Below are 24,525 nucleotides of genomic sequence, written 5' to 3' on the forward strand. Positions count from 1 at the left end.
TTCCTTCTCTAGCACCTCTGGGTGGACTCAAACCGCCAACCTTTCAGTTCACAGCCAAGTGCATAACCGTTTGCCCCACCTAATCCTACCCATCCAGGGCTGATCTTGTGACCCACGAATGCGGCACAATCCAGTTTAAAAAGCACCGTGGTAAAGGGTTTTTTTTGGTCCCACCCCTGCTTCGTGATTGGGTCCTCTGTAGTGATTTATGTTTACTGAGCATCTACCAGACAAAGCTCTAGAGAGTCGTGGTTAAGGGCACTGGATGGAGTTTGAATTCCAGCTCTGCAGTTTATCAGCCCATAAGCTTGGGCGAGTTTGATGATCTCTCTGCGCCACCTATAAAACGGGGGTGATGATGATAGTACTTAGCGGTTGGGTTATTGTGAGGATGGGTTAACGTGCACTGGCCGTAGCAGGAGCTGTAAGAGGTAGTCGCTATCGTGAGTCAGTGTTCTGGGGGTTGGAGATAGATCACGGAGGAAAATAAAGAAGATGTTGCCCTCCCAGAGATTACATTCTGGTAGGGGAAAGAGACAAACAAAACGAGGAAGTAATTTATTGGTGCAAATGGTTAACGTGTTTGGCTGCTAACTGAAAGTTTGGTGGTTCGAGTCCACCCGAGTCACCTCAGAAGAAAAGCCTGGCAATCTACTTCTGAAAAGTCAGCCATTGAAAACCCTATGGAGCGCAGTTCTGCCCTGACACATAGCAGGGTGCCATGAGTCAGGGTCTACTGGATGGCAGTGGGTTTGTTACTTTTATTTCTCTTTTGAGGATGACAGCAGTCAAGCCAAGGCCGGTGGGCCCTCAGGACTGAGCCTGCCTGTGTGGGAACCCTTCTCCCCATCCCCAGCCAGAATTCCCCTTTCTCTTTGGTCCTCTTAGAACCCAAGGCCTACTGGATCAAAAACAGATGCCTGCTATCTGTCCAGGCACATACATCATTCTTAGTCTCTAGTGACGCCTGAAGAGGAGTTGTTAAAAATAACATTCATTAAAAATTACAAACAAAAAAAATACAAACCACTTATTACCTGGCACACACCTGTAAGACTGTGAACATGCTGGCGTGTGCCCCGCTTTCCTGTATGTATTTCATGTGAAAGCTTTATCAGTTGTACTTAACATCCTTATGAAAAAGTCTCTTTCTCTTCCTCCAATTCCTTGGGCAGTATTTTGAGATGTGTTAATGGATCTAAGATGGTTTATCTCAGATAGCTTTTTTTACACGTGTTGAAATTGCCGTCCGGAAAGACAGCACTGTTTGTACTTCCGGGCACTAAGAGAATGCTGAAAAAAAAAAAAAAGAGAATGCTGGCCTCCCTCGAACCCTGGCAATGGCGCCTGCTGTCATTTCACAAGGTTTGCCAATGGGATACACAAGACCAAGCGGCATGTGGTTTTAATTTTCATTCCCAGGTCCTTGCTGAGCCAGGCAGGGTTCTTAGGCACGATGTGCAAAACACGGCTGTGGTGGTTAGGATTTGTCAGTCTCCGAAGCCTGTGAGCCAGAGGGCTGCTGTCTGACCTGCCGATCTTGGGTTCACCAGCCCCTGTGGCTACGGGAATCAGATGCCTCTACCCTGACTCACAGACTTGGGATGTTCCAGCCTCTACTACTGTGTGAGCCATTTCTTTAAGTCTCTGTCCTTATATTTACATGCTTTATTGGTTTTGCTTCTCTAGAGAACCCAGCCTTAGACCGTGGCGCTGCAGCCCAGAGATGCTGAAAAGACCACCCTGGCCAACTGGTAGTGGCAGATCCAGGACTTGAACCTAAGGCTCTCCCAGAAAATCAGCCTGGCAAACCCTTCTCACAAGGCACAAAAACCATCCCAATTACCCTAATTTTTCAGACGAGGAAGCAGAGGCACAAAGAGGACAAGGCACCTATTCAAGGCCACAGAGCTGCTAAAGGGTGTGGCCAGAATTTAGATGTGGGCAGGAGGGCCCCAGGTCTGAGATCACCACCATCCAGTCTTCTAATCTGTTGCCGTCAAGTCAATTCTGACTCACGGCGAGTGTGTGTTATGCAGTAGAACTGCCCAATAGGGTTCTCTTGGCTATAATCTTTACAGAAGCAGATTGCCAGGCCTTTCTTCCATAGCACTGCTGGGTGGGTTTTAACTGCCAACCTTTAGGTTAGTAGTCAAGTGCACCATAAAATGAATGCATTCCAAGCCTGGGAAGGAAAGGACGGATCCAATTTGCCCGGTGCTATCCCGGCTTTTATCCCGGCTGGTTCCCCAGTCCGGCTGGTGTCACAATCACTTGTCTGGCTAGTGACAAATACAGATGCCTGACACCTCAACCCACCTGGCGTGGGCTTCAATCTGTCGGGGGGAGGGCACCAGCGTGTGGCAATCACTGCTCTAAGGTTGGCTGGGCAGGGTCACCAGTTCCCATTCCCTCCAGGCTCTTCGGAAACACCCTCTCTCTTTGCTCAGAGGTTCTAACCTGGCAGATTCACAGCTTTTACTCTTCAGTTTTTCCCCACATCGGGTGGACCCAGCACCCCTTCTGGCTTCTCCAGTACAGCTCAGCCAGGAATCTCTTCTGTGCCTTTGCTGGGGAGCAGGGGCCACGCTGGACTTTTTCCCCTTAGGTGAATGGAATGGGCTCCCCAGTCTAACACAAGAATAGCCCCAACCAAAGGGCTGATCTTGGGAGGTGTAGGGCCACTCCACAGAATCCCTCTGGAGGTGACCCATAGCTTCAGCACAGCGTGGAGTACCAGATCAGACATTTCTTGGACATCCATCCCTTCTACATCCCAGGACAGAGCCCTGTGTCAATCCCATCCACCTGTCCGTCTGTCCTACATTGGTGGCCTGCATGTTGCTGTGGTGCTGAAAGCTAACCCACTGATACCTCAAACACCAGCAGGATCACCCGTGTGGACAGGTTTCAGTGGAGCTTCCAGACTGAGACCAGATTAGGAAGGAAGGCCTGGTGTCCTACTGCTGAAAATTAGCCAATGAAAACCCTGTGGATCACAACAGAGCACTGGCCAACTCGCTTGCATTGGGCACGTCATCAGGAGGGATCATTACTGGAGGAGGCCATCATGTTTGGAGAAGTGGAAGGCCAGTGAGGGTGAGTGGGACCCTTGGTGAGATGGGCTGGAACAGTGGCCACAGCAATGGACTTGAACATGCCAGTGACGGTGAGGATGACACAGGACAGGCAACCGTTCATCCATCCATCCACCTACCTATCATTCAGGTCCAATCAGGAGACAGAAACCACACAGTAATTTCAACAGAAAAAAATTTAATTAAAGAATTATTACTGCTAATGGGGGGTTAACTTATAAAGAACACCCTAGGTCTGAAGAACAGCACCCCAGGAAGGAAGACTGTTGAGAAGGTAGCCCTTCCCCTGGGCCTCACTGGAGAAGGCACGGTCGAGGCCCAGTATATGAAGTTTGCTGGGTGGCCTGCAGGAAACTCAACGACAGTGAGGCCAGGGGGTGCAGTGTCTGTACCGTGAGGCCACAGTGAGGTGGTTGCTGTGAGCTAATGAGGGTGGGCACACTCAGAGCAGACTGCCACTGACACCCTGCCCTGCACCACTGAAAGGTGAACAGCGGGAACACGCAGGAAACCAAATGGAAGCCCCGGAACTGGGAGGAGAGGCCTCGTCCTCGTGCAGTGTCCCTCAGTGCCCTCTAGTGGCAAGTTTAACATGGTGCACACTGCAAAGGAGAAACACCTACAGGGTCGGGCCCACTGAGGCAAAGCAGGCAAGAAGGGCAGATTTGGAGCTGAGAGACAAGAAATGGATAACTAGCAGGCCTCATCTCTCACTTCCACTTCACTTAGCAAGGGAAAGTACAGCCCTAACAGCAGGGAGCTGGAAGACTTCTCATCTTGTAACAGTTTGTCTGGGCAGTGCAGCGGCTCGGGCCTCCAGTACAAAGAAAAGCTGTCACCAAATGGCTATTAGAGGTGACCAGGTCATCCTCCTGCCCTCTGGACTGTGAATACTGAAAATCAGTCCCTTCTGGCAAGAGGGCATCTGTGTAACACTCAGAAGTCCCCTGAGGACAAGGGGGAAGGAAAGCTGCTAATATTTATTGGAAACCCACCACCTACCAAACACTGGGCTCTCGACCCAGCTCCAAATGTTCTCAACAGTGGCTCCGACAGCTCCTTCCTGAGCCCTTTAGAAGACTCCGGGCAGCAGGCGGTAAGGCACAGCGGCCGTGTAGCGCTCCCAGTCGCGGCCATACTTGTTAGCACAGCGGTGTTCATCCCGCAGGCAGCGGTGGGTCAGCAGGATGGTCATATAGATGACGTAGAAATAGGGCAGCAGGTGGCCGCCACCGCATGCCAGGCAGTAGGCCAGGCTGCCCATCAGGTCGCCCGTGTAGTTCAAGTGGCGAGCCACGCCCCAGAAGCCGGACACTAGCAGCTTGCTGTGGTGCTTCTGCCCGTCGGCTGACACGTAGGAACACTCGATGACCCTGGGCTTCTGGCCCCAGATCAGGCAGCGCCCATCCGTGCGGCGGAACAGGTCTTTCTGGTGGTTGGCCATCCGGAAGACGTAGTAGCCCAGCAGGCCCAGCAGCAGGACGCCCACAGCATGTGGGGTGGAGAGCTGCACCGGGTGGTGGACCAGGTACAGGCCCTGGGGGGCGAGAAGGGAGTCATGCGATGCACACAGGCCTGGGGGGCGAGAGGGACGGGTCACGCGATGCACACAGGCCTGGGGGGCGAGAGGGACGGGTCACGCGATGCACACAGGCCTGGGGGGCGAGAGGGACGGGTCACGCGATGCACACAGGCCTGGGGGGCGAGAGGGACGGGTCACGCGATGCACACAGGCCTGGGGGGCGAGAGGGACGGGTCACGCGATGCTCACAGGCCTGGGGGGCGAGAGGGACGGGTCACGCGATGCGCACAGGCCTGGGGGGCGAGAGGGACGGGTCACGCGATGCGCACAGGCCTGGGGGGCGAGAGGGACGGGTCACGCGATGCGCACAGGCCTGGGGGGCGAGAGGGACGGGTCACGCGATGCGCACAGGCCTGGGGGGCGAGAGGGACGGGTCACGCGATGCTCACAGGCCTGGGGGGCGAGAGGGACGGGTCACGCGATGCTCACAGGCCTGGGGGGCGAGAGGGACGGGTCACGCGATGCGCACAGGCCTGGGGGGCGAGAGGGACGGGTCACGCGATGCGCACAGGCCTGGGGGGCGAGAGCGACGGGTCACGCGATGCGCACAGGCCTGGGTTCAAATCCTGCCCTGCCCTCCTAGCTCCTACCCAAGTGTCGTGCCCTAGTTTCCGCATCTGTAAATGAAAGTGCCCACCTCAGGCGGTGGCTGTGGGGAACAAATGAGTAAACGTACAAATGTGTGTGTGTGCATGTTACACCCATGTGATGGCCTGAATTGCGTCCCCCTAAAAGACAGGGGCTAACAACTGGGGAATGGAGGGTGAGAATGGTGTACACCCGGAGCATGTGAGCAGTGTCACTGAATCGTACATGGAGCAATGGCTGAATTGGTGGACAGTCTCAACAACAAATATAAAATAAATTATTTTTTTAAAAAAAGGTGCTGGTCAGGGCTCCAGCTCTCAGAGCAGCCTGGGCGTGCTCCTGGACCAGGCGACCTGTGCCCTGAGCTCCCGCCCACCCACCTGCCCCCAGCCTCACCTGCAGCGTGTAAAGGTACGGCAGCCAAACGCAGTCCCCCCAGCCCAGGTACCATCCAAAGTGGTCGTGGCAGATGTCAATGGTCTTCAGGTACCAAGTTTCATTCCAGAAGAAGTCCAGCACGTAGATGGCCTGCAAGGCAGGGCAGCCGTTGGCCACCACCTTCCCCCCGGGGCACGGCTGGAAGGCCTTGGGAGAACCGCGCTCTTGCAGGTACACGGGTCACCTGGATGGTGGCTGCTCTATCCTTCCCCCCTGCTGGGGACTTGGGGAGGGTGCCTTTGCACGAGGACTGGGGGGCCCACAAATGGTTACCAGAAAGGGTACCCATGATTTCCCCAGGAAGTGGAGCAGAAAGAAGCTGCTCTGGTGAAGGGCTTGGGGACCGTCCACAGAGCAGGGGGCAACCACATTACCGTCCACGTCAGCAGGTCGCCTGACATTTTTCCCACCAACTGCCCCTGTGGCCCAGTGACCCGCAGTGACCTGTGACCCCGCAACGTGGGGCAGGTCGATGTCCACTGCACAGATGGACAAGGGGTGACAACGACACCCCCTCGAGGGGGGCCCCTGAGACCCGGGGGTCCAACTGGGAAAACCCCTTCGAGGCCTTAAGTGGTGAGTAAGACAGAATTGAGCGGGGTCATTCCAGAATGGGCAGACCGCGATGCTTGTGATGCTACGAGGCTCTCCACGACACAGAGAAAGAGAGAGAGAGAGAGACCCACGGTGGAAGGAGTCGGAGAAACGCTGCGAGTAACCTTCCTTTCTGGAGAGCGGCAAGCATCTATTCATATGTTAAAGACCCTGAGGAGCCTGACAACAAGGAAGTCCCTTTAACAAGCCCCAAACTAGTCGTCTTCAAGCTGACCCTGACTCATGGCAACCCCACAGGCACCAGAGTAGAACTGGGCTCCACGGGATTTTCAATGGCTGATTTTCGGAAGTAGATCACCAGGCTTTTCTTCCTAGTCTGTCCTAGTCCGGAAGCTCTGCTGACACTTGTTTGGCACCATGGCAGCATGCAAGCCCTCCACCGACAGACGGGTGGTGGTGGTTATGCGTGAGACGCGTTGGCTGGGAATCAAACCTGGGTCTTGGCTGGGAATCAAACCTGGGTCTCCCCCACGGAAGGCGAGAATTCATGTGGCCCCTATGTTCCAAACTCAACACATTTCTGTTCCCCAGACTTGCCAACCTCTCCTGCCACAGGACTTTGCACAGGCCACTCCTCCACCTGGAATGCTCCCTTCCCTCCCCTCTCTTCCTGGTTAACTATTACTCACCCTAGATCCTGCCAAGGGCAATCCCCAAGGGAAAACTTCCTGGACAGGGCTGGCTGGGCTGCATCTGCCTGGTCCCACCTGGGGGCCAGCACCACACCTGCAGTGGGGTTTTTCACCATGTGCTCGTAGCCTGCTCCCCAAAGATATGTATGTGGGGGGTGGGTTCTCTTAAAAGTGGTGGACCAGAGTGTATGAGGAGTTCCCGAGTGGTGGAAAGGGTTAAGTGCTAGGCGGCTAATAGAAACGCTGGAGGTTTGAGTCCACCCAGAGGTGCCTCAGAAGAAAGGCCTGGCAATCAGCGTTTGAAAGGCCACAGCCATTAAAAACCCTACGGAGCAGTTCGACTCTGTGCACACGGGGTCGCTATGAGTTGGAATCCGCCTGACAGCAACCGGCAGGGTCACCTGAAAACCATCTGCCCAGCGCCCTGCGCTTGGGGGTCTGCACCCCGTCCCCGCCGGTCGCAGCCAGGTCACCTGCAGGATGTTGACCAAGATCATGGAGTTGGTCACCCGGCCGTACAGCTCCTGCTGCTTGGCTGCAAAGGACAGGTTGATGAGGGTCCAGGCAACAATCCCAGGGCGTCCATTGAAGAACAGCTTGAAGTCAAACCACTTGCCGATTCGGGGATTAAACTCAATACCCATCATGTAGTTGTAAAAGAAATTGCCTGTGAATTTGCTGAAAAAGTTAAAAAAAAAAAAAAAAAGATGCATTTAGTCAACGAGCCTTCCAACCACCTGAAGACTGAACAAGGAAAAAGGAGATGGAAGAACCGATGTGTTCCAACTGTGGGGTCGGGAAGACCGCCGAAGGTACCGTGGGCTGCCAGAAGAGCGCCCAAGCCGGTTCTGGGGGACGTACAGCCCGAGCGCCCCTTAGGAGGGAGGGTGGCGAGACTTCATCTCCTTGTCTTTGGACACATCATCAGGAAAGACCAATTGCTAGAAAAGGACATCCTGTTTGGTAGAGGGTCATCGAAACCGAGGGAGACCCTCAGCAAGACGGACTGACACAACGGCGACAACGGTGGACTCAAACATAGCAACAATCACGGACAAAGCACAGAACTGGGCCCCGTCTTCTCACGGTACACAACATCACCGTGCATCAGAGCCGACTCGCACGGTACACAACATCACAGTGCATCAGAGCCGACTCACACGGTACACAACATCACAGTGCGTCAGAGCCGACTCGCACGGTACACAACATCACAGTGCGTCAGAGCCGACTCGCACGGTACACAACATCACAGTGCGTCAGAGCCGACTTGCACGGTACACAACATCACAGTGCGTCAGAGCCGACTTGCACGGTACACAACATCACAGTGCGTCAGAGCCGACTCGAAGCACCTAGCACCGACAGTCATCAGCACCTCCCACGCCACGTGGCCTGGCTTGCCTTTGTGGACGGTGCTCAGCATGAACTGGGGCCTCAGTGTCTGTGAGGGACGACCGGAGCAAAGGGCCAGGAGCAGCGGGGTCAGCTTGGCCCTTGCTTGTCCCCCTGTGCCCTTGCTGACTTCCACCCTAGAAGCATTTGGAGCACACCACAGACAGTGGAGAAACAGGTACTTTCAAGGAAGGTGAAGGGACAGAACCTGTGCTGAGAGCCTCTTGGAGCTGGCACCCAGGTCTCTCCTCAGCCTCTTGAGTTCCCTGGGGCATGGCAGAGGTGGGTTGCAGAGGTGGTCCGACAGAATGAAGATTTCATTTCCCAGCCAAGCCTATATTTTAGAGCAGATTCCCAGGGCATCGGGCCTCCCATGAGCAAATAGAAGGATAAATTGTACCAAAGTGACACAGTGACAGAAAACGCCCTGGTCCAAACCAGGGGCCAGTTCCAGGCCCCACAGCATCCGCTGGCTGGACAAGCAACCTAACCATTTGTTGCATCTTATGGATTGAATTGTGTTCCCCCAAAATACGTGTTGAAAATCCTAACCTCTATGCCTGGGGTGAAATACGGATTGAATAGGTATGGTGAAAGGATACAACCCTGACGCACGCCTTTCCTGACTATAAACTACACAGCGTCCCCTTGTTCTCTCCAAACAACTGCCTCTTGATCTATGTACAGGTTCCCCATGAACACAATTAAGTGTTCCAGAATTCCCATTCTTCGTAATGTTATCCATAACTTGTTATGATCCACACAGTCAAATGCCTTTGTGTAATCACTAAAGCACAGATAAACATCCTTCCGGTATGCTCTGCTTTCAGCCAGGATCCATCTGACATCAGCAATGATATCCTTGGTTCCACATCCTCCTCTACTGGACTGTATGAAGGAGAACGGGGCATCAGGATTGGAGGAAGACTCATTAACAACCTGTGATATGCAGATGACACAACCTTGCTTGCTGAAAGTGAAGTGGACTTGAAGCACTTACTGATGAAGATAAAAGACCACAGCCTTCAGTATGGATTGCACCTCAACATAAAGAAAACAAAAATCCTCACGAATGGACCAATAAGCAACGTCATGATAAACGGAGAAAAGATTGAAGTTGTCGAGGATTTCATTTTACTTGGATCCACAATCAACAGCCATGGAAGCAGCAGTCAAGAAATCAAAAGACCCACTGCATTGGGTAAATCTGCTGCAAAGGACCTCTTTAAAGTGTTGAAGAGCAAAGATGTCACCTTGAAGACTAAGGTGCCCCTGACCCAAGCCATGGTATTTTCAATTGCATCATATGCATGTGAAAGCTGGACAATGAATAAGGAAGACCGAAGAAGAGTTGACGCCTTTGAATCGTGGTGTTGGCGAAGGATATTGAATATACCATGGACTGCCAGAAGAACGAACAAATCTGTCTTAGAAGTACGACCAGAATGCTCCTTAGAGGCAAGGATGGTGAGACTGCGTCTTACATACCTTGGACACGTTGTCAGGAGGGATCGGTCCCTGGAGAAGGACATCATGCTTGGCAGAGTACAGGGTCAGAGGAAAAGAGGAAGACCCTCAACGAGGTGGATTGACACAGTGGCTGCAACAATGGGCTCAAGCATAACAAGGATTGTAAGGATGGCTCAGGACCGGGCGGTGTTTTGTTCTGTTGTGCATAGGTCACTATGAGTCGGAACTGACTGGAGGGCACCTAACAACAATTGACAACAACATGCCTGGGGTTGTAATCTCATTTGGAAATAGGTTGTCTTTGCTGTGTTAATCAGGCAGGATTAGTATAAGGTGTACTTTGAGATATAAAAAGATTAACTAAACAAACGAGCAGAGAGAGAGATGGGATATGATGCCAAAACAAATGGAGATAACCAAGGAACCAGGAAGCAGAAGGTGAAGAGACAAGGACCTTCCTCCCGGGGCTGACAGACAGAAAGCCTTCCCTGGGCCCACACCCTGAATTCAGACCTCTAGCCTAAACTGTGAGAAAATAAATTTCTGTTTGTTACAGCCCCCTACTTGTATCTCTGTTACAGCAGCACTGGAGAACTAAGACAGCCCCTGACCCCACAGCCCCCAGGGTGCCTACAGAATCGGCTGAGATAACCCACACAGTGGCCTTTATCAGGTGTGACTTGCTATAAACACACAAGAATACCTGTGTTAATCAGAAAAATATATTTTCCTGTTACATTCTCTCAGGATAAATAAAGGAGACAGAAGCAAAATACGCAAAGTCTACGAGAGTTGTGATTATACAAGAAAAAAAAAAAAAAACCCCAATCCACTTTCCCTCAGGCGGACTCCAACTCATGGCACCTCCACCTGTGTCAGCGCAGAACTGGGCTCCACGCTGTTTCCAGCGGCTGATTTTCCGAAGCAGACCGCCAGGCCTTTACTCTGAGGTGCCTCTGGCGGACTGGAACCTCCAACCTTTCGGTTAGCAGCCAAGTGCTTAGCCGCCTGCACCACCCAGGGCCTCCTGATGTGATTATAAAGTAGTGGGAACGAGGCCATGAGCCACAGAAGAAGGCTGGCTTCATCATTCTATCATTCCACAAGCTACAAAAAACTACCAGCCAGAGACATCTTCAAAGTCCTAGGGGTATAAGTTAAAGAAAACAAGCTTTGGCTTTTTGGGGTCTCCAGGCTAAAATGGAAACACCCCAAGAACAAGACTCTTGTTCTACAACATTCCACAGAAGGAGCCCAATAACACCTGATGAAGAATAGACGGGTCGGTGGTTGGCTGACCACTGTCCAGCCCAAGGCTTACATGAGAATGACCCAACCAGCGAGTTCTCCCTGGGAAGTTGTTACATTAAAATTGCTGAGATAACAAGACTCCTCACTAAAATTATTTTGGACCATACTAGAAGTTCAACAGAGGCCATGGGCTACCTTTGCCTCGGTCAGAATCTGTCTTTCCAGTTTTCATGCCCTATGACAGGCCTACAGGAAAGGACTCGGTCACCAAAGATGGACATGGCCACGTTCATCTGAGATTTCCGCAGGCAGGAGAAGCCACCCAGCCATGAGAAAGGATGTTCTCCAATTCGATCAAAGATCCTATGGAAGAATCCTGATCAAAAGGGGGAAACCGTGGAACAGAACTTCAAAATCTCATGGAACCCAGACTCTCTGGGGTTACTGAGGCTGGATGAACTCCTGAAACTATTGCTCTGAGGAAATCTGCAAACCTAAAACCAAAACTACCCCCTGAAGTCACCTTTAAACCAAACAATAATTTAGCTTAATTAGAAAAGCATGTTTGCCTTGAGCACTGTGCACTTTTAAGGAATTATCTATATGAGATCAAATCGACAACAGCAGCTCAAAAGGTTAGATGAGAAGTTTAGGGGGTTAGCGAGTTTGTGCTAAAGATGGTGGAACAACTTGGAAAAGGTTATCCAGAAGGTGGTACAACTTGAAGAATACGACCAATGTCGCTGAATTGTACAGATAAAAATGGCTGAATTGATGTATTTTTGCTGTATGTATCTTCACAAAAAGAAGAAAAGAAAAAGAAAAACAAAGGATGTCCCCCAGGATTCAAGAGGTTGTTTCATTAACCTGCTGATGGATTCTTGGCTGTAATCTTTACAGGCTGCAACCTTGAAGGACTCTTGACCCCAAGGCAACAGAAAAGCAATCGGGGCAACATCAGCTCTTCATTCTAGCCTTGACCGGCTAGGCTAGTAAGGAACCTACCAGTCTTTGGCATTGGTGGGGAACAGGTAGCCCTTGATCATAGCGAATGTGGAGACGGCATAGCCGAGAACGTTTGTGCACCACAGCAGTGGGATCCAGTTGTCGAAGATGATGGTTGGCGAGAACCAGAACAGGAGGTGGGCGTTGGCAAACCAGAGGAGGTGTGTGATGAGCCAGGCCTGCAGGCCGTTGATCTCATACTTGTTGACAGCACCTGCAAAGAGAAGAGGCAAACGTCAGCAAGGTCTCCGGCCGGCATGAGGTCGATGGCCCGAAGGTGCCCGCTTTGGCTCAGATCTGACTTGCCTCCTGGCCTCTCTGGCCACCCCCTGACCCCCTCCCTAAAGACACTGCTCAGCTTTGCTGAAATCCTAGTCCCCCAAGTCACAGTGAGGGTTTCTGGGAGGTGCAAATGGTTTGCACTTGGCTACCAACTGAAAGTTGGTGGTTTGAACCTGCCCCGTGGTGCTGTGGAAGAAAGGCCTGGCAATCTACTTCCAGAAAGATTATAACCAAGAAAACCCTATGGGGAAGTTCTACTCTGAAACACATGGGACCACGAGTTAGAATTGACTTGATGGCGACAGGTTTTGTTTTTTGGGGTTTAGTCACAATGGTCGGGGTGGGTGGCATGTCACACTGTTGGTTGAGAATCTAACTATTCCTGGGGGCCAAGTCCTGAGCGGGGGTGTGGGGGTTAACCGGCAGGGAAAGGAGGTGGAACCTCCCCCTTCTCTGGGCCACCATCTGCAGATGGTTAGAGCCGTCAAGGCCGGGTGGAACAAGGATCCCCTCTAGGCTGCCACGCTCCTTGTAACTGTCGGGGGACCCTGCCCTTCCCTAGCGGGTAGCTGGCGACAGACAGAGACTGGAAGGAATTCAAATCCTCACCCCAGTGCCCTGCAATAGGTCGGGTTTCCTGCAGGTTGTCCTAAAGGAGGGGAATGAATGACAAAGCAGCCAGTCTCCCGAAGAAGGGCCTGCCCCGTGGGAACACCAGGCTCCGTTAGCCCAATGACGGCAACCAGCTATGGGGCTCGAGGAGGGCTGGGGTGCCACCCCGCTCCTTCTCTACTGAAGGAAGCCATTTTCAGCCTTGTGCCTGGGACAGTCCCTGGCTGCCAAGCAAAATGAAGCTTTATTCTTCCAATGCACAGCTTCGGGATGAAAAAGGGCCGGGGAGAGGGCAGGTGCCGTGGACTGAAACGCCAGGCACAGCCGGCCCTGGCTGCCACAGTAGGGGTGGGCACTCAGCAGCCCTGGAGAAGGGAAGTCGGCATGAGGGGGGAGGCTGGGCGTGGGCAGAAAGAAGTACAGACACGGCCCCAAGAAAAGGTTACCTGCAGGAGTCACAGCCCCCTCCTGTACTCCCCCGATGTAGCCCGGCAGAAATTTATGGCAGAAGTCAGGAAGCAGTGAGTACAAAACCACCTGAAACACGGGAAGAGATCAAGCCACGTCACACAGAGCCAAGGGAGGACAGCCTGAGTTTCAACAGAGCCTTGTTTTCATCGACTGAGACGACAAACTCCCCAGAAGGCACTGTGCTGATGCAGGAGATTACGCTGACGGTGGTATGCTTGTTGTCAGCTGCTGCCAAGTCAGCCCCCGACTCACAGCGACCCCAACCAAATGTATACAACAGAACAAAACGCTGCCTGGTCCTGCATCATCCCCAGACCGCTGTGATCCACGGGGTTTTCATAGCTTTCAGAAGTAGATTTCCAGGCCTTTCTTCCTAGCCCATCCTAGCCTGGAAGCTCCACCAAAACCTGGTCCGCATCCTAGCAACACACAAGCCTCCACTGACAGACAGGTGGTGGCCGTGCTGGAGGTGAGGCGGCTGGGAATTGAACTCAGGTCTCCCGCGTGGAAGGCGAGCACTCGCGGGGATTTTATTCCAGAGGACTTTATAGCTTCTGGGAGTTCTGACTGCAGGTTCTCTTCCCCTTCCTAAAGGGGCTCCTGAAAAGGGAAACTTGTTTTTAAACTAAAGCACCAACATTCTCCCCACGTGACTCACTTGCGCCCTCACACTCACACACAAGTCCTTGCCAGTCACTTTTTTTTTGCCAATTTATTGAGATGTTATTCACAGATCATAAAGTTCACCCATTTAAGGGCACAGGTAGTAGGTTTTCAGTATATCCACAAGGCGAATGCAATATCATCGCTACCTAATTCCAGGACATTGTCGTCACTCCAGAGACAAGGCCCCCCTCCGCCCCGCCCCATCCCCTGGCACCCACTAACCTTCTTTCTGTCTCTATGGCTTTGCTTGCTCTGGACATTTCATACAGATGGAATCACACAACATGCGGCCTTTTGTGTCTGCCTCCTTTGAGTCAGCGTAGTGTTTTCAAGGTTCATCCCTCCTTGTTAGGGCTGAGTGACATTCCACTGTAGGGATGGACCCCATTTTGTTTATCCATTCCCAGCTGATGGACATTCGGGTTGTGTCCACCTTTTGGCAGTTACGAATAATGCTGCCTCAGTCACTTTTTATAGGGGCCCTGGTGACTCCACAGTAAAGTGCTCGGCTGCTAACTGAAAGGCTGGCAGTTCGAACCCACCTAGAAAACCCTATGGGGCAGTTCTACTCTGTCCCATGGGGTCGCTATAAGTCAAAATTGACATGATGACACCCAACAACAATATGTTTCTTTGGGAGTCCCTGGTGGCGAAACAGTTAACACAGTCGGGTGCTAACTGAAAGGCTGGAGGTTTGAGTCCTCACAGAGATGTCTCAAAAGGCCTGGCAATCTACTTCCAAAAAATCAGCCACTGAAAAACTAACAATCCCTTTTTATGCAGTGAGACTAAGAGATCTGGGGCAAGTCTGAACCCATTAACTTGGACTGACCCTGGGGAGCAATAGCTAAGGTCCGAGCCCTCCTCTGTGGAGGAAATCATGGTCTGCCTTTGCCCAGCACTGTTTCCCTGGAAACGTCCTGGGTTTAGACAATGAGGAACGTTGCTGTGTGAAAACAGCCCATCCCCGGGGAACCTGGAGGCCAGTGGGTGGCCATGGCAGACCAGAGATGCCCTTGGCCAGGGCTGTGTGATGTCCTGTTAGGAAACACAGGCCTTGGCTTTGCTGTGTGGCATCTCTTGTGACCATGAGTGTCCCCTCGGGGCTGGGGGCTCTTCCCCTTTAGCCATCGCAAGACAAGGTTCCTGTTAAGTATAAGGCTTCCCCGTGCCGCCCCCTGCCCTCCCAGGTACTCCTGTCCTTAGTCCTCGGCACGTCCCCTACAGGGCTGCTGAGAATCCCACTGGAGATGTGTCCACAATGCGCATTGATCGGTGGTGTTTCTCGCCCTGTATCTGTTGACAAAGCTGAGTATGTCCAGTTTGGCCGTCAGGCCCCCAGATCTCAAGGGTCCCTCTGAGTCAGGGTCCCACTTCTCAGACAAATGGCAAGGACCTTGGTGGTGCAGTGGTTAAGAGCTCAGTGTTAACCAAATGTTGGCAGTTTGAATCCATCAGCCGCTCCTTGGAAGCCCTACAGGGCAGTTCTCCTCTATCCTAGAGAGTCACTGTGAGTCAGTATTGACTCCATGGCAATGGGTTTTTTTTTGTTTTATCCAAACAGGAAGGAGCCCTGGTGGTGCAATGGTTAAGTGCTCGGCTGCTAACCAAAAGGTCAGTGGTTCCAGCCCGCCCAGCAGCTCCACATGAGGAAAGACCTGGCAATCTGCTCCCGTGAAGATCATGGCCTAGGAAACCCTATCGGGCACACGGGGTCACTATGAGTCAGAATCGACTCGATGGCTGTGATGGTTAAGATTGTGTGTCAACTTGGCCGGCCCATGATTCTCAGTGTTTACATGTAATCCCTCCCATGATGGGATCTACTGTGAGTAGCCAATCAGTTCAAAGGGAGTTTCCTTGGGTGTGTGGCCTGCATCTGAATATAAGTGGACATTCTGGCTTTTGCCTGCTCCGGGTCCTGCGGCTGCCTCCTGTTCATCTGCCCTCCGGTTCCTGGGACTTCAGCTAGCAGCTTACCTGCTGACCTTGGGATTCATCAATCTTCTCAGCCTGTGAGCAAAAGCCCTGCTCTCCGACCCGCCAACCTTGGGTTTGCCAGCCCCTGGGGTTACTGGACTTAGGACATTCCAGCCTCTACAGTCATGTAAGCGCTTTCCTTGATATAAATCTCTACATATATTTATACACTTTACTGGTTTTATTTATCTACAGAACCCAGCCTAAGACACTGGCACATAACAACAACCCCAGAAGGAGGGGACCTGTCACATGCAATGTGCCCCAACCGTGATGGCAGGAAGGGCTCACCTGGAATGTAACCCACACGGCGTAGAGCTGGGCTGCCTTCTTTGTCACTGGTGGGGTCTTGGCCCAGATGTCCGAGAGGTGAGCACGCCCGGTGACAATGTCCACCACGGGGGCCATGAGGGAGCAGCTGTACTGGTCGCACGCCATGATGAAGTAGTACACGATGAACGGGGCAAACAGCAGAAGGAAGATGACACTCCCTAAGGAAAACCAGTCCACCTCCCTAGGAGGCAGGACAGCCGGTGGTCACGCAGTGCCCATCCATCCCTCTGACCTCACGCAAGGTGCTGAGATGCCCTCACACACAGAATGGTTTGCTCCCATGTATGGGCCCCATTGTTCAAACCAGCTGTCAGCTGTTGGTGCAAAGCCCTCCCTTCTGCCTGGAGAAGCCACACAACATGTGTGCTCTATCATGATCAATCAGGACTTAGTACACATAAAAATTTTTGGTGTGTTTGAGTGTTCAGAAAAATTATTGGTATGTATGTGGCAGCTCGGAAACCCTGGTGGCGTAGTGGTTAAGTGCTACGGCTGCTAACCAAAGGGTCGGCAGTTAAAATCTGCCAGGCGCTCCTTGGAAACTCTATGGGGCAGTGGCAGCTCTGCTGGAGCATTCAGAAAAAAAATGACCGACAGATGCATAGAAACCTCAGCAAATGGAATAAGTGAGGCAACTGCTAACTCCAGGAAAAACTAAAAGTCATGCAAGGGGAAAACGAAATCATAGTACATTATTTAGCTCACGGAAAGCTCAGCGTCCAGAATATGAATAGAGGAAGCCCTTTCCCAACCACCATGGCCAGGGGCTTCCCCTGTTCTGGGCCACAGAGCACACGCATCCATAACCAAGTTCCCACTGCCCTATGGCAAAATGAGAACTATGACAGCAGTATCTAAGGGCAGTGGAAGGACACCAGTTAAAAAAACTCACTGCCACTGATTTTATTCTGACTCATGGCGACCCCATGTGTGTCAAAGTAGAACTATCCTCCATAGGGTTTTCAATGGCTGACTTTTCAGAAGCAGATTACCAGGCCTTTCTTCAAAGGCACCTCTAGGTGAACTTGAACCTCCAACCTTTCAGTTAGCAGCTGAGTGCTTTTATCATGTGAACCACCCAGGGACCCTAAAAGGCACCAGCTATGCCTTATTTTAAGGCCACATCCTTTCTACACTGTTCAGCAATTGCAGTTTTTAAGTTTCTTCTTTTCCTTTTTTAAAATTCTTTACTTTGTAAAATGGGAGCCTGGTAATTTTTTGTTATTCTTGACAATTAAAAAAAAAACTTTTTTTAACTGGTCCATAAAATTCCCAAAGCTGGGAACCGCGTGCTTCAACTGCCCATTTTATTGTATAGTTGGGAAGGCGGGCAAACATCCTTACCAGGCACGACCCCACTGCCCTTGAGACTCAGCTGTGCCATGGGAGACGCTGCTGGGGTTCTTGCTTTTGGGAACGCTGGGCTGGGATTTTGTAGCCATCGGGCCCTGAAGGAAGGAGAGACACTCTATTCAGGTGGGTCCAGTGAAGACCAGACACCCATCCTTGCTGGCAGCCCACAGCCCCAGGCTCCTGCACACCTCTTCTGTAAGCCCAGCCCCTGACGGGCAGAGTCCAGGCAGGAAGATCACTGCACCTTGGAGCCCTGCAGTAACCTCCCACCTGGCCTTCCTCCCCTGCCTTTGCACTTCTCAGCCCACTCTCCAAATGGTGGAACGCCCTACGTACATCATAAACCAGATGGCCGTGGCTCAGAGCCCTCCCACCTCTGTCCCCTCCTATACTCTGCTCTAGGCACACAAGGGTTTTACTGAGCCTTGAATATGGCTAACCTCATTCATCCTGAGCTCCTGGTACCTGCTCCTCGCTCTGCTTGGAGGGCTCTTTGCCTGCGTCCTCATCCTCAAGTAAAATGCCCCCTCCTCAGTGAAACCACCCTGACCAGCTAGTATAGAGTGGCCGCTGCCCAGGTTCTCTGCCACTGTACTCAGCCTGGTGCTTTACTTTCTAGACGACTCTCACTACCACCTGCCATTATCTGTGTGCGTGTCTATGGTCTGCCTTCCCCCATTAGAATGTAAACTCAAGGGCAGAAATTCTGTCCTATTCACCTCTCTACTACGAGTGCCTAAAATAGTGTCTGGCACATAAAAGGCGTTCAATAAATAATTACTCCACAAAAGAGAGAAAACAGAATTTCTCCACGTACCTAAAGCTGCTCTAAAAAAGAAAAAACAAACCAAATCATTGCCATCGAGTTGATTCTGACTCATAGTGACCCTATAGGACAGAGTAGAACTGCCTCATAGGGTTTCCAGGGCTGCAAATCTTTTAGGAAGCAGACTGCCAACCTTTTGGGTAATGGCCGAGTGCTTAACCGCCATGCCACCAGGACTCGTTTCACGCTGGTTACTCTGTTAACATTTGTAGAACAGCCGTGAACAAAAGAAAACTGTCCCAGAAATGCTGACAGTCCACAGCAGTCCTCTCAGGCCAGAGCCGCCTGGACAGCAGTGAGCATGCCCTTGACAGGCCCCCAGCCGCAACATCTGACGCCCCACTGCCCCACGCAGTCCTACTGCTTCTTGCTGAGCAGACACCCCCAGGCTTTAGACCCTGTCTTCACGCACACCCCTTCCCCCACTCCCCAACAAAATCACCAGATTGGTGCCCCTTCTCCTCTGAACCCAAGTTTCAGGGTAACCTCTGTTCATCTCTAGCACCAATTTACGCGTTTGTGTAAAAATGGCAGCCAACTTCACGAGGGGAAGGAGAGAGAATCATCACCAGCATCGAAACCCCCCGAGGCTGATGCCCGTGGCGGGGAGGTCAAACACACCCCCGTTCTCCAACCTTTTCACCAGTTCTGACACCAGCCGTCCCATCTCGTGGCACCCTACTTCTCCGCTGGGTGCCATGATTTGTTGCAGTGGCCACCCAGAACTCAGAACATACAGTTGTGGGGTTTATTAGGGGAGTAACAGGTTACCATTCAGGATCAGGAAGGACTCAGGACAGTTCTTCGGTCAGGACAGCTTCTCGGCTGTGCCACAGGCAGGCCTCTCTCTGGCCTTCGGCCCACCACTGCCCTGTTTGGGCAAGTGTCACAAAGCTCTTTAGCTCTGCCAGTAAGTGCCCGGAGGCACCCCACTCCCAGCAGCAAACGTCCTGACCAGAGACGCCCAGCTCTCTCTCTCTGTGGGCCAGGAAGTCCACTGTGCTGTCTTGAGCCGCTCTCCTGGTTCTGCTGCTGCTACTTCTCTGCTACTGCTTCTTGCCGTCTCGCGCTATCTCCAGTGTTACAGCAACCTCTGTCTCCTGGGTCTAGAGGATTCTCAGCGCAGAGACATGGGTCCAAAGGATGTGCTCTGCTACTGGCTCTTCTTTCTGGCCGGTAGTGAGGGGACCTCTGCGACTGACTCTGTTTTTAAGCCCAGTGGAATGGCAAAACTGACCACTCCCCTACAAGGATCCCATATACCTTATTTGTATGCACCGCCCCCCACACCCAGGGGTTCCACGCATCTTATTTGCATTACTAACAGGCTGTCCAATCCCATTGGTGGGCCACAAACACCTTATCTGCATGTTGTTATTAGGTGCCATCAAGTTGGCTGTGACTCATAGTGACCCTTTGTAGAACAGAACGAAGCATTGCCGGGCTCTGTGCCATCCTCATAATCGTTGCTCCACTGCTATTCATAATGTTTTCACTGGCCAGTTTTCTCAAACCAGGTCCTTCTTCCTATCTGTCTGAGTCTGGAAGCTCAGTGGAAACCTGTCCACCATGGGTGACCCTGCTGGTATATCAAATACCCATAACATAGTTTCCAGCATGATAACAACATGCAAGCCACCCCAGCATGACAAACTGACAGAGGAATGACGGATTATTGCAAAATCCCACCCAATCATTGTGTGGGAATCACAAAGGCTATGGCTAGGTGGGCTGTCTTAAGTAATTCACTGCACGGCATTAGCCATACAGAACAGAGAATCAGAGAGCATCATCTCCCTCCATTGCTCCAAGTCATAGATAAGCATCGTGGAGACAACTCCTGGCACCGACACCAACCTCCGATTATCTTACCTAACACTCTGGTAAAAGACCAGGACTTGCACAACCTCAGAACTAAGTCTGGGAAAGCCAGGCGGAGGATGTACCAAGGGGACAGAGTATTAACACAGAGCCAAATAAGATATTTTCAGCTCACTACAGAGTTCATTCGCCACGAGTCCTCACCTCTTATTCCCCGAACTTTGCCATGAATGAGCGAGTTAAATCCTTGGCAACAGCTGGCTGGGAACAGGGGAGGGTGAGGTGCTCTGGGTGTGTTTTACCTCAGTTGGACAACTCACAGACAGCAGCTGGCATGGACAGCTGGGCACCGGCTGCCTTTTTGTACTTTTCCAGAGCTGGGAAGTCGCCACCAGCGCAGTGATGAGCGCTGCCGAGATGTACTTACCTCTCGTTAGGTGGCTTCTCGGCAGAATGGAAGCTTTCCGTCTGGAACTGGCCCCTTGAAATTTCTAGACTCTTATGTCACAAAAGGTCTGCTTGATTCTTCTCAACTCATTGAATGAAGTCCTGGTGGGGTGGAGGGGGGTGGCAGAGGGATGAGGGAGACACTGAGAGGCTGAGTGTCAGGACTGAAGGCAGACAGGACTCAAATGCGATTTATTCAAGGCCCACTCTCAGGACCCAGAGAGGTGCAAGCTCAGCGCTCAGGGGCCCCAAACCAGGTGAGGCCCCACCTGGGGGGAGACAGCCTTATCACAGAGCACCTTGCATACGTTGCTGCTATTCTCAGCTGCCGTGGAGTCGGCCCCTGACTCATGGGGACCCCAAGCAAAGCGGAACAAATGCTGCCTGGTCCTGCCCCATCCCCGTGATGGGTTGCAGATTGGACCATTGGGATTCATGAGGTTTTCACTAGCTGATTTTCAGAAGCCAATTGCCAGGCCTTTCTTCCTAGTCAACCTTAGTCTAGAAGCTCCGTTGAAAGCCGTTCAGCATCATAGCAGCACACAAGCACCCACTGACAGATGGGGGTAGCTGCCCATGAGGCGCATCAGCTGGGAATCAGACCTGAGTCTTCCCCATGGAAGACGAGGATTCTACCACTGAGCCACCAATGCCTCCTACCACAGCCCTTGAGTCATCCCAAGACCCACGCTCAGGGGCAGAACCCTTTCTGTGGGACTCGAAAACCAGGCCAGGCAGCTTGAACGGGATGCCAAAAGTCCATCCACTTTCAGAACAAGATCACCACACCTTTCTTCCAAGGCACCTCTTGGTGGGTTTGAACTGCCCACTTTTCCGTTCGTGGCCTGGTGCTTAGCCATTTGTGCCCCCCAGGAGGCAACCCGGACTTTATATAGATGAACATATTTCATTGGAATATTATTGGACCCGCCGACAGTCAGTTTTGGAAATTTGTTAGTCAAAGGAGTGACAGGGACTGAGAAACATAGAGATGTCCCAAAATGGATTTAAAGATGAAAAAGAATACAAGAACTCAGTGTTGGTACGGGTGTGGGAGGCTGCATTCGTTGTGGGAGGATATATGTGTCCATGAGGCCATGAACACCTACAGGCATGAGAAACCAGGCTGTTGCTGTGGAAATGACTCATATGTCAACAGTGACCCTTGGCTCTGGGGTTTAGGAGGGCTGGGAGGTGACAAGCTGCTCCGGGGCCTCAGTCTCCCCATCTGTAAAATGGGCATGAGGTTGTTCTGAGAATTAAGCCAAAGCATCAAGCACAGGGCCCAACACAGAAGAGGTGCCAGGCAAGTGAGAGAGGTCTCACATAGTACTTTTGGGAAAAAACATTTCTTCACTTCCGATTTTCTCTCCTTTCTTTGCCTTTTGTTGGAAACCCCACCAGATCAATTCCTACCTTTAAAAAAACAGACTTTTAAATAAAACTGTACGTTTTCCAGGAGAGAGATTAAGATATTTTTCACTATTTTGTAACTGGAAAGTAGGGAAAAAAAAAAAAAGAGGGCTCACTGGCTTTCTGGAGTTCTGCCCGCACCTGCCTCACCGCGGTATTCAGCCCAATCCTAGAAAAGCCACTCAGCCCCTCCTTCGCCTGCCCCGGCTTCTCCGAGGGGGTTAGCGCCGGCTGCTCCTGGTGCTTCCTCAGAGGAGAAAGCCCAGCCCATTCGTGCGGAGCACCTGAAAAGGAGAGGACCAGCCGGGCCCAGGAAGCCCTCGCCTCTCGGTCACTGCCCCGGAGCTCCCGCCCTCGCACCGGGACAAAGCAGCCCCGTCTCGAGGTGGCTCCGCAGGACGCCCCGACACCTCCGGCCCCTCCCCACCTGCGTGCACCTGCTCCTAGCTCACCTGAGTACACATCCCCTTCTCACCTGAGCACCAGGTTCTCAGCTGAGCAGCGCTCCCTCCTACCAGCGCGCACAGCCCCCCCTCACCTGCGCCCACGCGCCCCCGGCTCACCTGCGCGCACGAGAGCCTGTTCACCTGGCCACCGGCCCCCTGCTCACCCGCGCGCACAAGCCCCGCCTCACCTGCGCGCACGGGCACCAGCTGACCTAAGGGCCCTCACCTGAGCCCGCCCCCGCCTCACCTGCGCGCACGGGCACCAGCTGACCTAAGGGCCCTCACCTGAGCCCAGCCCCCGCCTCACCTGCGCGCTCGCTCCCCATGCTGCCAGGCACGTGCGATCCAGCTCAGCCACAGCCTGGCCGAGAGCTGACCCCGCGCGGCCGGCCCCGCCCCCAGCGCAGCCGACGACCAATCGGGGCCGGGGCTCTTCCGGGCCGACGTCCCGGCGCCACGCGATTGGTGCGAGCGCCTAGGCCCACCCCCTGGGCTGAGGACGAGGCCACTGCGCGCACCAATCTGCGGCGGCCACGCCCGAGATTGACGGCGGGGTCGCTCGGGCGCTGGGGAAGCCCCGCCCTCCGGGGGGCAGCAGGGCGGCTGGGTTCCCTGTGCTTGGCCGAGACGTTTCTTTTTCTAAAATAAAGTCAAAAAAAAAAAAAAAGAGTTGAATATACAGTGACAAGGAGCACTCTAAAATCCAAGACCCTTGGCGTGACCGAGGCTTCTGACTCCTGTGTAGGCTTGACCCCATTTTGCCCTTGACCCGGTTCCCTTAACTTGACCTTCTCAGGAATGATTTCTGCTTTACAGTCGTTAGGCAACTACCACCTCCCATTTTCTCCGCATTTTATTTCCTTACCGGGGAGAATTTTTTTGTAAACAACTTTATGGAAACACCAATCATGATCCTTTCATCTGTCTTCCTCGTTTGTGGATTTTGCCTTTATACCCACTGCCGCCCAGTCAATTCCTGCTCAAAACCAACTGCCCCACAGGGTTTCCAAGGAGCAGCTGGGGGATTCAAAGGTCAGACTTGCTGGTTAGCAGCTGAGCTCTTAGCCACTTTGCCACCAGGACTCCTCTGTTTGTTCTTAGGTGCCCTCAAGTTGGTTCTGGCTCGTAGCGACCCTATGTACAAGAGAACAAAACACTGCCCCGTCCTTCGCCACGCCCAGAATCTTTGTTATCCTTGAACCTGTCGTTGCAGCCACTGGGTCCCCTTTTTCACCGACCCTGGACTTTACCAAGAATGCTGTCCTTCTCCAGGCACTGATCTCTCCTGACATGTCCAAAGTATGTGAGATGTAGTCTTGCCATCCTTGCTTCTAAGGAATATTCTGGTAGTACTTCTTCCTAGACAGATTTGTTCATACTTTTGGCAGTCCATGGTATATTGAATATTCTTTGCCAACACCAGAATTCAAAGGTGTCAATTCTTCTTCGGTCTTCCTTATTCATTGTTCAGCTTTTGCATATGAGGTGATTGAAAACACCAGGGCTTGGGTCAGGTGCGCCTCAGTCTTTGCTTTTTGACACATTAAGGAGGTCCTTTGCAGCAGATTTGCCCGACGCAAGGCGTCGTTTGATTTCTTGACTGCTGCTTCCAGCCACGTTGATTGTGGAGCCGAGTGAAACGAAATCCTTGACAACCTCAATCCTTTCTCTGTTTATCGTGATGTTGCTTATTGGTCCAGTTGTGAGGATTTTTGTTTTCTTTTATGTTGAGGTGCAATCCACACTGAAGAATGTGGTCTTTGATCTTCATCAGTAAGTGCTTCAAGTCCTCTTCTCTTTC

The 24,525-nt window shown here is 52.3% G+C and overlaps 1 protein-coding gene across 7 annotated transcripts; it reads right to left on the reverse strand.

Moving 5' to 3' along the window:
• Nucleotides 1-3,257: 3,257 nt before the first annotated feature.
• DHCR7 (7-dehydrocholesterol reductase) lies at nt 3,258-23,122 on the reverse strand. 7 transcript variants are annotated; one of them, XM_049892783.1, is made up of 9 exons: nt 23,032-23,122; nt 20,846-20,967; nt 17,763-17,866; nt 16,377-16,599; nt 13,415-13,505; nt 12,075-12,288; nt 7,427-7,631; nt 5,665-5,796; nt 3,258-4,635 (listed from the first exon to the last, which is right to left on the reverse strand). In XM_049892783.1, exons 3-9 carry the CDS (start codon nt 17,858-17,860, stop codon nt 4,171-4,173), a joined length of 1,428 nt encoding a protein of 475 aa, XP_049748740.1. In that variant the 5' UTR covers nt 17,861-17,866; nt 20,846-20,967; nt 23,032-23,122; the 3' UTR covers nt 3,258-4,170. The 7 variants fall into 7 exon arrangements, with proteins under 7 accessions (XP_049748740.1, XP_049748741.1, XP_049748742.1 ...); XM_049892784.1 differs by lacking the exon at nt 23,032-23,122 and adding an exon at nt 22,842-22,942; XM_049892785.1 differs by lacking the exon at nt 23,032-23,122 and adding an exon at nt 22,754-22,831.
• Nucleotides 23,123-24,525: the final 1,403 nt, after the last annotated feature.

Source organism: Elephas maximus, chromosome 7, assembly GCF_024166365.1.
Source record: "Elephas maximus indicus isolate mEleMax1 chromosome 7, mEleMax1 primary haplotype, whole genome shotgun sequence".
NCBI classification, from domain to species: Eukaryota; Metazoa; Chordata; class Mammalia; order Proboscidea; family Elephantidae; genus Elephas; species Elephas maximus.